The 14,897-nt window shown below is 50.9% G+C and overlaps 6 protein-coding genes across 6 annotated transcripts; 3 read left to right on the top strand and 3 right to left on the bottom strand.

The window, feature by feature from the left end:
• Positions 1-18: 18 nt before the first annotated feature.
• Positions 19-1,890, bottom strand: LOC117898883. The gene is made up of 2 exons (XM_034808566.1): positions 1,569-1,890; positions 19-1,425 (listed from the first exon to the last, which is right to left on the bottom strand). The coding sequence occupies exon 2, from the start codon at positions 1,350-1,352 to the stop codon at positions 264-266; it is 1,089 nt and encodes a 362-aa protein (XP_034664457.1). The 5' UTR covers positions 1,353-1,425; positions 1,569-1,890; the 3' UTR covers positions 19-263.
• A 114-nt stretch (positions 1,891-2,004) lies between these two features.
• On the top strand, positions 2,005-2,697 carry LOC117898884 (coiled-coil domain-containing protein 12). The gene is made up of 2 exons (XM_034808567.1): positions 2,005-2,201; positions 2,267-2,697. The coding sequence occupies exons 1-2, from the start codon at positions 2,074-2,076 to the stop codon at positions 2,613-2,615; spliced, it is 477 nt and encodes a 158-aa protein (XP_034664458.1). The 5' UTR covers positions 2,005-2,073; the 3' UTR covers positions 2,616-2,697.
• LOC117898880 (spindle assembly abnormal protein 6 homolog) lies at positions 2,621-4,292 on the bottom strand. Its single transcript, XM_034808563.1, has 3 exons — positions 4,057-4,292; positions 2,830-3,997; positions 2,621-2,771 (listed from the first exon to the last, which is right to left on the bottom strand). The coding sequence occupies exons 1-3, from the start codon at positions 4,225-4,227 to the stop codon at positions 2,710-2,712; spliced, it is 1,401 nt and encodes a 466-aa protein (XP_034664454.1). The 5' UTR covers positions 4,228-4,292; the 3' UTR covers positions 2,621-2,709.
• Positions 4,293-4,335: 43 nt separating this feature from the next.
• Positions 4,336-6,118, top strand: LOC117898882 (keratin, type I cytoskeletal 9). Its single transcript, XM_034808565.1, has 5 exons — positions 4,336-4,455; positions 4,525-4,825; positions 4,887-5,427; positions 5,483-5,707; positions 5,768-6,118. The coding sequence occupies exons 1-5, from the start codon at positions 4,450-4,452 to the stop codon at positions 5,820-5,822; spliced, it is 1,128 nt and encodes a 375-aa protein (XP_034664456.1). The 5' UTR covers positions 4,336-4,449; the 3' UTR covers positions 5,823-6,118.
• An 81-nt stretch (positions 6,119-6,199) lies between these two features.
• LOC117898881 (prostatic acid phosphatase) lies at positions 6,200-8,435 on the top strand. Its single transcript, XM_034808564.1, has 6 exons — positions 6,200-6,339; positions 6,439-6,661; positions 6,784-6,882; positions 6,949-7,638; positions 7,701-7,959; positions 8,017-8,435. Exons 2-6 carry the CDS (start codon positions 6,476-6,478, stop codon positions 8,124-8,126), a joined length of 1,344 nt encoding a protein of 447 aa, XP_034664455.1. The 5' UTR covers positions 6,200-6,339; positions 6,439-6,475; the 3' UTR covers positions 8,127-8,435.
• A 677-nt stretch (positions 8,436-9,112) lies between these two features.
• Positions 9,113-14,102, bottom strand: LOC117898878 (protein artichoke). Its single transcript, XM_034808561.1, has 6 exons — positions 13,951-14,102; positions 13,585-13,744; positions 13,162-13,525; positions 12,811-13,100; positions 12,598-12,744; positions 9,113-12,531 (listed from the first exon to the last, which is right to left on the bottom strand). Exons 1-6 carry the CDS (start codon positions 14,094-14,096, stop codon positions 9,406-9,408), a joined length of 4,233 nt encoding a protein of 1,410 aa, XP_034664452.1. The 5' UTR covers positions 14,097-14,102; the 3' UTR covers positions 9,113-9,405.
• Positions 14,103-14,897: the final 795 nt, after the last annotated feature.

The raw sequence follows: 14,897 nt of genomic DNA, 5'->3' as shown, positions 1-14,897 counted from the left end.
CTACTGTACTAAACTGAATTAATATTCCACTAAATTATATATTTGGCTTATGTATTTAAACTGTTACATATTTGTCTGTGTGTGTTAAATGTACAAATTCAAATGTAAAATTGAAATAGGGCTACGCGTAGACGGAGGGGGAACACGACAATTGCAATCTTTTAATTTAAATATAGGTCTAAAATTGTAGTTAAAAGCTCACTAGCTCTAGGTAAGATAATTAGTTTGTCAAAGTGCAGCTAAGGGATGTGCTCTCGTGTGAATTATTTCTGAAACTCGGCCATGTTTGTCTCGAATATGACCGTGTTGATCTTGTGTTTGAGTGCGATGAGGTTCTCCCGGTTGGTGATGGCACGCAACTCATTGGCCACGTACTCGCCGTACGTTGAGAACTCGTCGCGCGGCGGCATGTTCACGACCGTCGGTGAGGCTGGGCTGGTGAGGGACGAGGTGCCCGCCTTGCTGGACAGGAGGGGCGCATTGCCTGCATTGTTGACCTTCGGCAGGCGTATGTTGACCACGGGCGTGCCATTTTGCGTGGATTCCAATATAGTGGCGTTGTGTGAAGTGTTGCTGGTGTCGTAGTAGAGGCGCTTGACTGGCGGCGGGTGCAGGTGGTGCTCGTCGTAGTAGCCGCCATCTGTGTCCGCGTTGGCGTCTCGCTTGGGTATCTTTATGATGCGACCGGAGAGCACGTGCACCGCGTTACTGGATATGGCAGTGTTCGTCGCTGGAGTCGACTGGTAGTGGAGCTCTCCATTCTCATTGGCCTGAAAGCTGACCGCTTCCACAGGCTCCCCGTGTATATCCATTAGCGACTGCTGATGATGACTCTCGATCGTTTCGTGCTCTTCATCGTGCAGGACATGGCTGACATAGCGCACGTTTATCTCTTTGCTCAGCTTCGGCTTGACCTCCATGTCCTCCTGCTCCGACTCATCGATGAGGTCCTCGTCGACATCCTTGGTCGTCTCCTCGATGAGCTTCTCCAGCGCGTTGGACCGACTGCTGCGCTCGTCCGACTGCATTTCGATCTTCACGCGGCCCTTCGTGGAGCGACAGGCGTAGGGCGAGCTGAGAAACGCGAGATTCTTGAAGCCAAACCACTTTGAGTTGTACGGCTCCTTCCGTTTCATGCGATTTATTTCTCTGTGGTATTGAGTGCGCAGCGTGTGAAACTTTTTCTCCAGCTCGTTCGTGGGTATGTTCCCGCCAAGCGCCTGCCCGACCTCGTTCAAGAGCTTCTGCTTGACTTCTTTCTTGCGATATTCGTCACATGTCATGTCCCACAGGCCACGACGACACCGGTACTCGACGATGAGCTGCAGTGTCTTCTCCCTGGTCCACTCCATTTTTAGCACAGCTGCCGGGCAAAACGATGTCACTAGTCGCCGAGGCAGAACAATGGGATTCGCTCCCTGCTCCCTTTGATCGAGAAAAAAAAAACACACGTTTATTAGCTATGTACATGTAAATACAGCAGCGACAGGCTGGCTGCAGGCAGCAGGCAGCGGCTGCGGGTTTTAATAGCCACAGCCACAGCCACAGCCACAGAATCAAAGAGTTACCTAAAAGCAGAGCGTTTGCGTCTCAAATTGGTGTGCGCGCACACTGCACTAGAGCACCAGCTCTGGGCAATTTATTTTGGTTACTCCAAAACAGTTGTGGCAGCTGCAAACGCACAAAAATTTGTTGTGTTGTGTCTTCGCTTGTTTATTTCGTCGCATCCAGGTGTGTTCGCTGCACGGAGGGCCTTAGCACTGGCCTTAGCACGGTTTCGAGTCCAAAGCCAAATCAGCAGGATCAAATAACTGTATTTTATAGCTTATTTGTTTAATTCAGATAAAAACTATACGCAAGGCAAGCTCCCCTCCCCTCAGGTAACACAATGCTATGTATACATGTAGGCATCTATCGATACATCGATGGTCTGATGAAAACGCGGAGGTTTTTCCAGTGTTCAACAATTAGTTGCATTGGAAATTAATAACAAATAACAAAATAGATATAAATCTTGCCAAGCCAGGCAGAAGAATTCAATATAGTTGAATAAAAAATTAAAACATCGTGCTCATGGATAACAACAACGTGGGCAAACTGACGGAAGAGTCCCTAAAGCGCAAGGAGCGATTGCAGAAACTGCGGGAACAGGTCCAAAACAAAGGCGCCGATTCGTCCGAACTGAATGAAAAATTGCCCAAGTAATTATGGTGTAAATGGCCGTGCAAAGGTGTATTTAGTAACCCCAAACTTTCTTTCTTTGCAGGCCAGTTTTCCGCAGCTACAAACCACAAAATGAAAACACGATCGGGGAAGTTCTCTTGCAGGAGCCAACGGGGACCATCGAGACCGCCGTTGAGACGCAGCTGAATTTATTGCAACAACCGATGGTAATCGACGAGATAGACATAAGCAACCTGGCTCCACGCAAGCCCGACTGGGACCTAAAGCGCGACGCCAGCAAAAAGTTGGATCGTCTGGAGCGCCGCACACAGAAGGCCATAGCCGAGCTGATACGCGAGAGGCTGAAGATGAACCAGATCGAGGATATCAGTCAGGCTGTTAACGTGGCTGCCGCTCAGGCCGTCACCAGTGTCGAGGAGGAGTATGACTAGCGACAAACAATACAACTAAATTTTATTAAACCTACCAATGAGAAATGAGAATAAATTAACGATAAGAAACATGAAAAACTAAGCACGTGGACGCCTAGCGGCGGTTCTCCTTGCCGGTGCACGTTCCCGACAAACGTTCCTTCAGTGTGAGTATCTCTGTAATTGAAAGTCTGAGTTTAGTAAGGAAGAAACTCTCTCAAAAGGAATCACTTACGACTTGAATACTTTTTCTCCAGGGTGTTGGCAAACTGTCGCATGGACAGCAGTTGGTGGGGAATCTCCTCGCGCAGCTCTTTGATTGTAATTCGCGCTTCCCTCAGCTCATTTTCGCGCAGGGACAAGAGTTTCTCCTTCTCCTGAATGGCCTTTTCCTGCTGCAGCGCCACTTCCGTGCGCCAGCCAATCGTTTTCCTGTGGCCCAGGATCTCTTGGTTCTGCTTGAGGATTATCTGATTGGCCTTGGCTATCTCCTCGGATGCCATTTCCAGCGCCTGCCGCTTTGTGTGCAAAATCTTCTTCTCCGCCTCCAGCTCGGCAGCCACGTTGGCCTTCTCCTTGTTGCCTCGCTGAATGTGCTCCTGCAGCTCGGCGGTGTGCTGCTTGAGATCTTCAATTTTGTACTCCAATTTGCGCTCGTGCTTCTTGGCATTGACTTTGTCGCTGTGCAGCTTGTCGTTTTGTTCCTTGAGGCTGCACATGCGGGACTTGCAGCTGGCTAGCTCATCACTCAATGCTTGGGTGCGCTGCTCGGCCTGTTCCAGCGCTATCTTTGTGTCGCACTTGTCCGCGTTTGCCTTCTCCAACTGCGTCTGGATGCTGGAGATCGATCTGCGGTTGCGTTCCAGCTCACTGCTGCGCTGCTCGTTCACCTTGGACAGCTGCTCCTGCATTTGCTGCAACTCGGCGGAGTGCTGCTCCTCCAAACGTTGCGTATTCTCAGCCAGTGCCTCCCTCAGTTTGCTGTTTTCCGCACCCAATCTATCCATGTGCGCACGCTGTGAGCTCAACTCCAGCTGTACCTGCTGTATGCTCTCCTCCAGCAGAAAGCACTTCTTGTGCGAGGCATCTAGCATGAGATTTATGTAGTAGAGCACCGTGTTTAGAGGTGCAGATCGGCAGGGCAGGCACAAGTGTATGAGATTCTTGAAGGATCTTATTTCCACAAACTGCAGCTGGTAATCGGTGCCATTTGGCTCTCTGGCGGCCAGGTGCAGCTCCAGTTTGCCCGACTGGCAGTCTCTGAGCATGCGCACCACATTGTCCATGAACCCAGCGAAGGTCACATTCAGGCACTGATCCTGCTTCAGCTCGTGGAAGGAAGTACAGTCCACAGTCGTTATGTACATGCGACGCTGATCGGCTTTCTCCGCTAAGCGCAGTTGCTGCAAAAGGTAAATGTTTAATATCGGGGAGGGGGTGTTCTGGTCTCTGCTCCGCTCACCATCATCTCTTTGAAGTCCATCCGTTCGGCGTACAGTAAACAAGGCTTTTTGGCGCGCATCGTGTCGTGCGAAAAGCTGACCAACATTTCCACGCTCGGCATAATGGTCACCACGTTCTTGCTGCAATCCATATTTACGAAGCTGTCCCCATTGCTTGGCGTTGTCCACATTTCAGTTGGGCAGTTGGAAAATTGAAAATAGAAATAATTGTAAATATTGAAATTGTAAACAAAAGCGGGGCTGATAGCTGACTATCGCAAACATCGATATGCTCGGTGTTTTGGCTCGTTACCCCACACTAGATTTCTCTGGCAAGTGCACGATGCCCATCTCTATATTAATAAAAGAAAAACGCGAAAACACATAGAGAAAAGAAAAATAAATACATACATATGTCTGTACGTAAGAGCTGAAGATGTGGTCAGAATCGGTAAATTATAAAATAGGTTGTTTTATCCACACTGCAGACTGCGAAAGTCTTCGTTGGCAGCCTGCCGTCTGGCTGCAAACCGGACGAGCTCAGACGCCTCTTTTCAAACTATGGAGCTGTCGTTGAGGCAGATGTTATGAATCGATGTGGATTCGTGCATCTAGAGACTTCCGACATGGCCGATGCGGCCATAGCCGCCCTCAATGGAACACTTTTCAAAGGAGTTTCAATTGTGGTTGAGGCCGGCAGGCCAAAAGAAAGAAGCAGAAATGGAGCCGGCAGTCGTGTCCCGCCAAGTGTCGGCGGTGGTGGCGGCTCAGGGCGCAGATCGCTGGAGGGTAAGCCTCACAGTCGCACATGTTTATATTATTTACTCATGATAATGTATCTCTCGCACAGGTCAAAGTGGCGGCTCGAACAATAGGCGCGATGGCGGTGGTAGCGCAGGCGGTAGATACGGCAGTGAAGGTGGCTTCAACTCGAATGGCAGTCAGTTTGGGCCCATTAGGAATGAGACCACTTTTAGACAACAGCGCAATGCGCCGTACAGCAAGGGACCACCGCAGCAGCAGACGTCGAACGAGTCTCCTCAGGGTTATAGGAATAAATTCAGCGTAGGAAGTAATGGGGGCAGAAACGGTGACGATGGCGGTCGCCGATTTCAACACAGGGACAATAGCGACGGCGCAGGGCCGAGCAATGCCAATAGAGGTGCTCCCCAGGGGCCCAGGAGGAACCTCAAAAACAGTCCATCGAATAACAATAATGATTTTCTTGCCGGAAACTCTAGCTTTAACAATCCCAGGGGGGTAAGACAAGATCGTCGTGGCTTCGCCTTGCCCGTGGAGCAGCAACAGATGACCTTTGGTGTGCAGCAGAATCGCTTTCGCAATGGCAGCAACAGCGGCAGCGGCAATCGCCACAGTTCCGGAGTGAACGGGTATTCCCTTAGAGCCTTCCCTTAAATGTGTGTTTTAATTATATTTTACTCCAAGTGCTGATCCGCAAGGTAGACGTGGCAGCTACAATGACCGCGGTGGATTTAATGCCAGACGTGGTGCCGCCAACAATGAGCACAATAGGCCACAGCGTCAAGGAGGCGCAGGCAACAAGCCGGGACACGATCAGAGCGGCGGCTTGCATGGATCATATCAAACAGAGTTTCCTCCACTGGGCAGGCACGAAGGCGGCCGTGGGGGAGGGGCCGTACATCGGAATCGGTTGGTATAGCCGTCACATAATTAAATAATTCCTATTACATTGTGTTTTCGCCTCTACAGTTTCAACGGGCCCAGACCGGGACCAAATAATATGGGCGGAAATAGGAGATTTTGAAGTGCTGCTTCGCAAATGCTTCGGCAACTCAAATGAATATTGTAATAGCCAATTTTTGTTTTCCATTGTCTCGTGCGCCCCGCCCCCCCTCACAATTAATTTAAGCATAACAGATTTTTTTTTTAGTTTTTCTCATTCGCCCCGATGCAGTACTTTTAAGCCCACATCAAACAGTATATGTATTTGTTATCTGTAGCTAAGATTGTTACAATATTTACCGCAATACTTAAATAATCATATAAATTATGTGCAACTAGATACGACGAGTCAATCAATACAATCAATCACAAATACCATTCACACTTGTTTTGAATTTTAACGAGCGCGCCAGGGCTGTCGGGTTACCTATGGTCAACGCCTATCGTTATCGAATATCGACTTCAGCAAAGCTGCACTGCGACTTATCAAGTTTGTCATCAAATTTATAAACAAAGAAATATGGCGATTGCCTAAACCTAAATTGCGAGTCTATATAAATAAAAGGAAGTCCCATAAGCTGGCCAGTGCTACGATTGAGGTAAGCCCCCGTGTGTGTTCAACAGCCAAGGCAGAAATTCGTCTGTTGGCTTACAATTTAAGCCCTCCATATGCACACATGCTCCATACTCTCCCGCAGTCGGTGTCGGACGCTTCTGACAAGTTTTGCACTGAAAATGTGGAACCACAGTCACCAGCTCTGCTGTGCCAAGGCCTTGCTTGTGATCGGCGTGCTATGTGTGCTCTCATTTGGCATAGGAAATGCCGTCCACATCCCAACATATGGCAGCAGCGAAGGTGAGACGCGGCCCCCGCCCGACCAGTTGGCCACGCTGCCAGGCGAGCTAAAGTTTGCGCATGTGGTAAGTCGTCTTATCGTGGCTCGTGCGTTGTTGGTGTTGCAATTCTGTTTTGTTTTATCATTTACAAATATTTATCGTATCTAATTTCCATGTAAATTTAAACGTAAACGTATGCAACGCAGATTTTTCGACATGGAGACCGTACGCCAGTGGACCCATATCCGACGGATCCCTGGAATAATAGAAAGTTTTGGCCCACAGGCTGGGGACAACTGACCAATGTGAGTAGACGAGTCAAGGCCTAAAAACGTGGCATAAAATAATGTTGGGGTTTCCCTGCTTTTCAGCTGGGCAAAGAGCAGCACTACGAGCTGGGCAAATGGCTGCGAAATCGATACAAATCGTTGCTGGGCTCGAGATATACGAACGAGGACATCTTTGTTCAGTCGACCGATGTGGATCGGACCCTGATGAGCGCCCAATCGGATCTCGCGGGACTGTACGAACCACAGGGCGATGATATATGGAACCCACGCATAGATTGGCAGCCCGTGCCCGTGCACACTGTGCCCGAGAAGGACGATTCCATACTGGCAGCGAAGGCCTCATGCCCGGCCTACGATTATGAGTTGGCCACGCTGGAAGCCTCGTCAGAGTTCCAGGCTCTGTACGTGCGCTATCGCGAGCTCCTCTCCTACCTGACTCAGAACAGTGGACGCCTCGTCAAGTCCTTTATAGATGCCCAGTACTTGAATAACACGCTGTTCATTGAGAAGCTCTACAACATGACACTGCCAGTGTGGGCGGAGAAGGTGTATGGCAAGGAGGAGCTCACCTACGTGTCCAATTTTGCCTTCTCCATTGCCACGTTCACGCGCAGCATGGCGAGATTCAAGACGGGTCCACTGCTAAAGGATATTTTCGAGCGGTTCGACAAAAAGTTAAACAATCAACTGAAGCCCGATCGTTCGCTGTGGATCTACAGTGCCCATGACACAACGATTGCAAATGTTTTGAACTCCCTGAAATTATTTGAGGTAAATTTTTCAGATTGTATTATGATTGAGAGAGATTGATGATGATTCCTTGCCTTTCACAGCTGCACAGTCCACCATATGCCGCCTGCATTATGCTGGAGATGCGCGTGGATGATAGCAACACCCCCTTGGTGTCTGTGTTCTATAAGAACACCACGGCGGAGCCTCTACCCCTGGACATACCCGGCTGTGGCCTGTCCTGCCCACTGAAAACTCTAGTCAAACTCTACCAGGATGTGCTGCCCGGGAACTGGGAGCGTGAATGCAAGCGCTCAACCATGATGATGACCTATGAGGAGGCCAACTTGGGTGCGGCGACAGGTGATAAATCAAGTGGCATTGGAATATAACATAAGCTGATTTGAAATCTTCGATTAGGCATTCTCATATTCATCATTACTGTGCTGCTGTGTGCCAGCTATGGCCTGATGGTCTACTATCGTCGCCGCCACTACAATCTGTATACCTCGTACTCTCAAATGGCATAGGAATGGATGGATCCATGTTATTGTTTATCTCGGATTTAAGAGCTGCTGCCGCTGGGAGCGGCGCTCACTTGCCACCTGCCACCGTGTGATTTTTGTTACGTGTGAATCCTATTTTTGTTCTGGTTCTCAAATCGTGTTAATCGTGTTGCTTATGCAGTTATAATGTGCATTTAAACAACAGCAAATTAATTAGTCGATTCATCTTGGATAATTGTTGTGCATTTGGTAATGAAAAACCCAACTAAGTTTTTGGTATTAAGGATTGAGGATGGATAACTGCCAGCTGTTGGCTGATGAATGATGAATGAAGAAAAAAAACAAAGACTGTGAAATGGCGATCTTGAAGTTGCATACATATACACATACATGCATGCATGCATACTTACACACATATTTATACACATGTATAACATTTACATTTACATTTTGATAGAAAAAACGTTATCTTGAAATGAAAGAGAGATATTTACTATTATATTATAAACAACGCTCAAAAAACCAACCAAACATTGAAACGTGTTCTTTTTATTGTTTTTGTGGGAGGGTGCTTGCGTGGTAGTTATATTCCCATGAAATTATGCTTTTTAGGCACGGCTGGTTGCACTGTGTGGTGGAACGTAATCAACACGCGGCCCCTCGGAACGGGTGTTGAGCGGATGTAAGTTTGAGCTAGACTAGCTCAAGGCGAATTTACTAATATACTAATTACTTAATTCATCTTGTTCTAGCTCACAAGCTAAGAGCAGCTCGAGAGCCATGTGGAACGTGAGATTTCCGCTGTTGCAGAGCGCTAACAGAGCTGTGGACGGAAGCTGTTAGCGTAAGCTGGCTGTTAATATGTGCTGTTAGCGGTTTGCAGATGCTGTTAATCAGCGCAACTAGCGGCGTAGGCTAACGTGCTGTTAATCTGGTCTGTTAACCACGTTGCTGTTGCTGCCCTGCATTTGTCCTTCGATTCACAATAAGTTGCACTGCACTGAACCCTATTTCATTATACTACAATTTGTTTATTTGCCAGCGTTTTGGCTGCGCTTAATTATGGTACGTGTATGGTTAAATATAGATACGGTACGATACAGTTAGGGTTACAGTTAGAGCGTAGCATTAAGTCTATGTACAACGAAGGCTGAGAATGTAGAACCTGTTTCTTGTGGTGTTGGGGGGCGGGGGCCTCGCAGCCACTGCGATGCGGCCGACTGACTAACTGAGACTGAAATAGATGTAGATGTGGGCAGAGAGAGTGGGGAAAGAGATGAAGTCCGATTGGATTCGATCGCGTTTATCTGTAGGCCTTATCATCCGAGTATATGATGTAGGGCTGATGTTGATGCTGATGCTGCGACAGGCTTTCTGCCCCATCGCCATTGCCAGGGACACCTCCGCCTGCCGCACCCGCTCCACTGAAGTATGACATGCGGGACATGGTTGAGTACGCGGCAGCTGCAGCAGCCGCCTGTTGCTGTTGTTGCTGGTGTTGCTGCTGCTGCTGTTGCTGGCGCTGAGTCAGATTCTGGGTGGACTGGTGGTGTATGGAGGCCGCTTTGTGCGGCAGAGTGGCGTAGCTGGCCTGGTACGGCGGCACCGCGTAGAGTGCGGCACCAGCCGCTGCATTCTTGTAGTTGTAGGCCGCATTGTGGGCGCCCATGTGCATGCCGGAGGGGATGCCGATCATGGCCGTGTTCTGCTGGTACTCGGCATTGCTCATGCGCAGCCGGATGATGCATATGATGATGATCAGGATGGCTATGAAGGCCACCACTCCACCAACAATTCCAATGATTAGCGTGTCGTCGTTGCTCATGATCGGCGCTTGGGCCTTCATAAGCGGCGCCTTCGTCTTGATCTTCTTCAGGCTGGGCGGCTGCGTGGGCTCCAGGCTCCATATGATCAGCGGCTCCTCTGTCGTGGAGCTGCTGCGCGTCACCAGCTGGCTGGATGACTTGTGCAGATGCGGCACTGTGGCGGTGGGTCGCGACGTGGAGGAGGTCATGCGGCGGGCATCGCAGGTCAGTTCATCGTCGCCCACCTCGATGAGCTTTCGGCCGGCAAGGAAGGCTGGGGCCTGGCATGTCACATCCGGCATACCAGAGTTGGGCAGCCAGCGGCGCAGCGCACGCGCGTTGCAGTCACAGACGATGGGATTGCTGGCCAGACCCTGCAGCTGCAGACTGGCGCGGCGATCCTCCAGTGCATTGAGGAACTGCGGCACCAGCACCGAAATCTGCGATCCCTCAACGTTCAGGCTGAGCTGCGAGGAGCGTGGCACGGGGAAGAGCAGCGCCGGGGGCAGGGCACTGAGAGAGGTGTTGACCAGCTTGATCTGCAGCTCGCTGCTCTTGAGTCCCGCCAAAGTGCCCGAGGAGATGGACTTGAGGCGCTCCCCACGAATGCCCAGACTGCTGAGGCGCGGATGCTTCAGGGGTTGGATCTGCTCGCTGCCGATGCTCGCGTCCTTCACCTCAATGTCCAGCGACTCCAGGCCGGGCAGCAGCTCGAGGATGCCCTGGAGATCGAGGTAGCCCAACAGCGGCAGATCGTACGCCTCCAAATGGACGAGATTCGGCAGCTGCTTGAAGGCATTCTTCTCGATTCTCGTGCACTGCGGCAGGTGGCTCAGGCGCAGCGATTTCAGCATCTCCAGCTGGCCAAAGTTTGCCTGCGAAATGATCTCAAAGCTGTTGTTGGACACGTCCAGCTCCTGGAGCACCTGCAGCTGTGGCCAGGCGTGCGAGAGATCGTCCAGGGTCTCCAGTTGGTTGCTGGACAGATCCAAGGTCTCCAGCAGGGTGACTCGCTGGAAAACATCCGGCTTCACGTGGCGCAGCTTGTTGTGCGAGAGGTTCAGGTACTGCAGGAAGGGCGTCTCCAGCAGCTCCAGCTGCTCGATGCCCGTGCCCGCCAGACTCAGCTCCCGCACCGTCTTGGGCTCGTTGAGGACGTTGTGCACTGCCTGGGCAGAGAGTGGGTTGAAGGAGAGATCGATGCGCTTGATGTTCACCATAATGCTGTCGTCTGCAGGCAGCTCCTTGATTCGGTTGTGGCTCAAGTCGACGGAGGACACAAAGAAGAACTGCCGCTGCAGGGCATTGAGCGGCGCGTACTCGAAGCGATTGCGGGCGAGATTTATGTTCTCGAGCATCTGCAGCTTGGTGCGCTCAAAGACGCCGTCGGACAGCTCCGACAGGCGGTTGCCCTCGAGGTTGAGCTGCTCGAGTCGCACCAGACCCTCGAAGGTGCGCTCGCCAATGCGATCCAGGCTGTTGTATGCCAGATCGAGGACCTGCAGCTGCGTGGAGTTGTGGAAGGCCATCTCGCTGACCATGTCCAGCTGGTTGTGGGCCACAAGCAGAACGCGGAGACGCGGCAGGCGGGCAAAGTCCAGCTCCTCGATCGTCTTCAGCTGATTGTGCGACAGATCAATGTGCTCCAAGTACTGCAGCGAGGAGATCAGCTCGGCGGGGAAGAACGAGAACTTGTTGTGTGCTGCGCGGATCTCCCGCAGTCGCGGATGAATGCGGAAGGAGGAGGGGAACAGGTAGCTCAGCTGATTGTGCGATATGTCCAGCTCCTCGATGCCCGTGCCCGTGTTGAAGTACTCCCCCTTGAAGGCCGACAGCTGGTTACCCTGCAGATTCAAGCGCTTCAGCTTCATCACATTCACAAAGGCGCCCGTGCGGATGGAGGCGATGTGGTTGTTGGACAGATCAATCGAGCTGATGTTCCACAGGTTCACGAATGTCCCGTCCTGCAGCTCCGCCAGCTGATTGTCATTGATGTGGATGTGCTTGAGGTCCTGCAGTCCGGCCAGCAGGTCGCCACTCAGCTGTCGAATGTTGCAGCGACTCAGATCGATGACCTGCAGGCGTGCCAGCGGCTTGAACAGGGCACCCGTGAGGCCTGCCAAGTGGTTGCCGCTTAGATTCAGGCTCTGCAGATTCTCCAGCTCGTCAAATATGCTGATCGGTATCTCGGCGAGGCTGTTCCCACTCAGATCGAGCGAACGCAGCTCGGGCAGCTCCCAGGGCGTGCCTCCCAGACCGGTCAGACGATTCTGCGACAGCTTCAGCGCCATCAGTGTGCCCTCGAGTCCAGCAAAAGTGTCCGCATTGACAACAGCCAGGGAGTTGCCTGCGAGATCCAAGGTGTGGAGGCTGCTGAACATCTGGAAGCTGCCAGGCGGCAGCTCCCGAATAACGTTCCTCGACAGCGACAGGCTGGTGATGTCGCCCGCCTGCAGAGAACCCAAGATCTCCGCCGAGAGGGCAGCCACTCGATTGAAGTCCAACTGAAGCGTCGTGAGCTGTGGCAGGCGTCCCAGTGCGCTGCCGGGCACCAGCAGAATGTTGTTGTCCTTGATGATGAGAGTTTGAAGACTCTCCAATCCCTCCAAGGCATCATCTTCAATCTGCAAACGAAAAGGAAGTGTTAGTATTACAAAACTCCAGCTGCAAGTGCGAGGAGTGTGCCTTACCGTTCTCAGGGAGTTCAAGCTCAGATCGAGATACTTGAGAGCGTTCATGTCTTTGAATGTGCCAGGCGTGAGGCTTGTGATGCTGTTGCGACTCAAGTCCAAGGTCTCCAGGCTTCGCACCACCTGCATGTGGGTGTAGTCCAATTGCTAAGCGAATGGGGAAAGCCAGTTAGTGGGGGAAGGCCAAGTGTAACAGTGATTTTCGCTGCTTACCTGCAGCATATTTGAGGACAGGTTCAAGAACTTCAGTCCGGACACTGCCGCCAGTGCAACGGTGGGGAACTGGCCGAAGAAGTTCTCGGACAGATCGAGCTTCTGCAGCGTTTGCAACTTCTCAAAGACGTCGCTGTTCAGGTGGGTGAGGCGGTTGCCCGCCAGCTTGATTTCCCGTATACGCTGCAGACCCTTGAAGGCCAGACTGTCGATGTTGCGCAGGACATTGTGGCGCAGATCAATGATCTCCAGCTGCCGCTGGGCGTTGAAGGAGTCCGGCAGCAGTGCACCTAAAAGGAATCACTTTGTTTAGTAAACAATCCACAGAGTGGAGGCTTCATCTTCCATTACCAATCAAATTCTGACGCAGGGACAGATGACGCAGGCCACTGGGACCATTCAGCGAGTTTGTGGGCACCGCCGTGAGGCTGTTGCGATCCACATAGAACTCCTTGAGATCCACACAACCCTTCAGCAGACCCTCCTCGATCAGTTTGATCTTGTTGCCGGACAAATCCAAGATGCGCAGATTCTTCAGCACATGCAGCTCGGCGGAGGAGAAAATGGGATTGAGGTTATCGCCCAGCAAATTGTTGGCCAGCCGCAACTCGTTTAGCGAATCCTTGAGGCCATCAAAGGCCTTTTCTGGTATACGCCTGATGAGGTTGTTGGACAGATCCAGCTCCTCGATGGTTAGTTTCAGCTGTCCAAATGCCTGTTCAGAGAGAGAGACAATAAGACGTTTGCAAGCTTTGTGGGCTGCAACTTCCTTACCTGGGCTGGCAGAACCTGTTGGCCGCTGTAACGTTGCGTATATGAGACAATGGGAGCTCCATACGGCAGCTGGGGGGCATCGCCATGGAAGACGACGCGATCGCAGTCCATGGCCACAGCGCCGAGCTGTCCGGTTGCTGCAAACGGCACCACATTGCACCTGTAATTGTCGCCCAGTCGATGATTAACAACCAAACAACAAACAACAAAGCAAAGCAAAACCAAAGCTCGAATCAGCGACAGTTTGCAGCCGCAGCAATTTACTGATATTAAAATAATACAAGCGGAAACTGCCTGTCGCTGCAGTTGATTTGGCTTTGAGTGTCTCCACAGCGGATGGCCATGGCTATGGCTATGACAACTCACCTGCATGGCAGACGCAGGGCGGGACTGAGCTCCGGACATGGACGCCAGGCGGCGCTGTGTTGGGTCAAGTGGGAGAGGCAACAAAGCAGAAACAAGAGCACGGCGTAGCGCCGCCCCTCATTTGGCAGCTGTTTCCACGTTTTCATTTTGGACTGCAATTAAAAATGGAATTGAATTCGAGATTGAATGGAGGAATGGTATTAATTATTGTTCAAATAAAAACACGAGGCTCGCAGCGACTTACACGCGTACGGTACAAAGGAAGAAGGAAGAAGGAAAAAAGAAAGAAGGATAGAGATGAGCCTATCGCCTATCTAGTGGTGTAACTTACACACGATATTGATCTCTGTTTACCACTGCAATTCTTCCTATTGTGAACCTTTGTGTTCCTTCATTGGTTTGTTGAGAGTGAAACTTGTTTCAGTTGGCGGTTAGAGAGATCTCTTGGCCAGCCAGCTGCCACGCTCACAACACAACCACGTATTTGGTCATTTCCTCTTTTAACCAAAAGCTAGAACATTTGATTTGCATACTGCGGGCCACACACCAAACACGCTGAACACTGAGAGAGAGAACAACGAACCAAGCAAGGTCCAATCGAAGTCGAAAGAATGCCATAACCAAGACCAGTCAGATACGACATTTTTTTGGGGGCAAGCTGTTTTTATTTTGTCTAGAACCCTGAGACACTTGTGTCTGGCAAGCAGTCGACTGGCAGAAATATCTGTAATTGCTGACATGTTAATTGGCTACTCAATGGCTATTCTGTGTTGGATTTACTTCTCGATTACTCGCAACCCCAATATGGCAGCTTCAGGCACTTGTGGAAGCACCAAGTCTTCGTTCTTCTGCTGTGGCTGAGAATTCTTCTTCGCACCTCTCCTCTTCTTCTCTGTGTGTCTTTCTCTTTATTCTTGATATCGCAGCTTATTGGCTGTAGGTACCGT

Source organism: Drosophila subobscura, chromosome O (genome assembly GCF_008121235.1).
Source record: "Drosophila subobscura isolate 14011-0131.10 chromosome O, UCBerk_Dsub_1.0, whole genome shotgun sequence".
NCBI lineage: Eukaryota > Metazoa > Arthropoda > Insecta > Diptera > Drosophilidae > Drosophila > Drosophila subobscura.
The sequence above is the reverse complement of the archived record's forward strand: the minus strand, read 5'-3'. Positions and strand labels throughout refer to the sequence as shown.

Coding starts and splice junctions, on each gene's coding strand:
- LOC117898883 (XM_034808566.1), bottom strand. CDS start 1,352: ATGGAGTGGACCAGGGAGAAGACACTGCAGCTCATCGTCGAGTACCGG.
- LOC117898884 (XM_034808567.1), top strand. CDS start 2,074: ATGGATAACAACAACGTGGGCAAACTGACGGAAGAGTCCCTAAAGCGC. Junction 2,202..2,266: donor CTGAATGAAAAATTGCCCAA/GTAATTATGGTG, acceptor CTTTCTTTGCAG/GCCAGTTTTCCGCAGCTACA.
- LOC117898880 (XM_034808563.1), bottom strand. CDS start 4,227: ATGTGGACAACGCCAAGCAATGGGGACAGCTTCGTAAATATGGATTGC. Junction 3,998..4,056: donor TGGACTTCAAAGAGATGATG/GTGAGCGGAGCA, acceptor TACCTTTTGCAG/CAACTGCGCTTAGCGGAGAA. Junction 2,772..2,829: donor GGAGAAAAAGTATTCAAGTC/GTAAGTGATTCC, acceptor TTTCAATTACAG/AGATACTCACACTGAAGGAA.
- LOC117898882 (XM_034808565.1), top strand. Junction 4,826..4,886: donor AGGGCGCAGATCGCTGGAGG/GTAAGCCTCACA, acceptor TCTCTCGCACAG/GTCAAAGTGGCGGCTCGAAC. Junction 5,428..5,482: donor CACAGTTCCGGAGTGAACGG/GTATTCCCTTAG, acceptor TTTTACTCCAAG/TGCTGATCCGCAAGGTAGAC.
- LOC117898881 (XM_034808564.1), top strand. CDS start 6,476: ATGTGGAACCACAGTCACCAGCTCTGCTGTGCCAAGGCCTTGCTTGTG. Junction 6,662..6,783: donor AGCTAAAGTTTGCGCATGTG/GTAAGTCGTCTT, acceptor TATGCAACGCAG/ATTTTTCGACATGGAGACCG. Junction 7,960..8,016: donor CAACTTGGGTGCGGCGACAG/GTGATAAATCAA, acceptor ATCTTCGATTAG/GCATTCTCATATTCATCATT.
- LOC117898878 (XM_034808561.1), bottom strand. CDS start 14,096: ATGAAAACGTGGAAACAGCTGCCAAATGAGGGGCGGCGCTACGCCGTG. Junction 13,745..13,950: donor GCCCTGCGTCTGCCATGCAG/GTGAGTTGTCAT, acceptor CGACAATTACAG/GTGCAATGTGGTGCCGTTTG. Junction 12,745..12,810: donor TGTCCTCAAATATGCTGCAG/GTAAGCAGCGAA, acceptor CCATTCGCTTAG/CAATTGGACTACACCCACAT.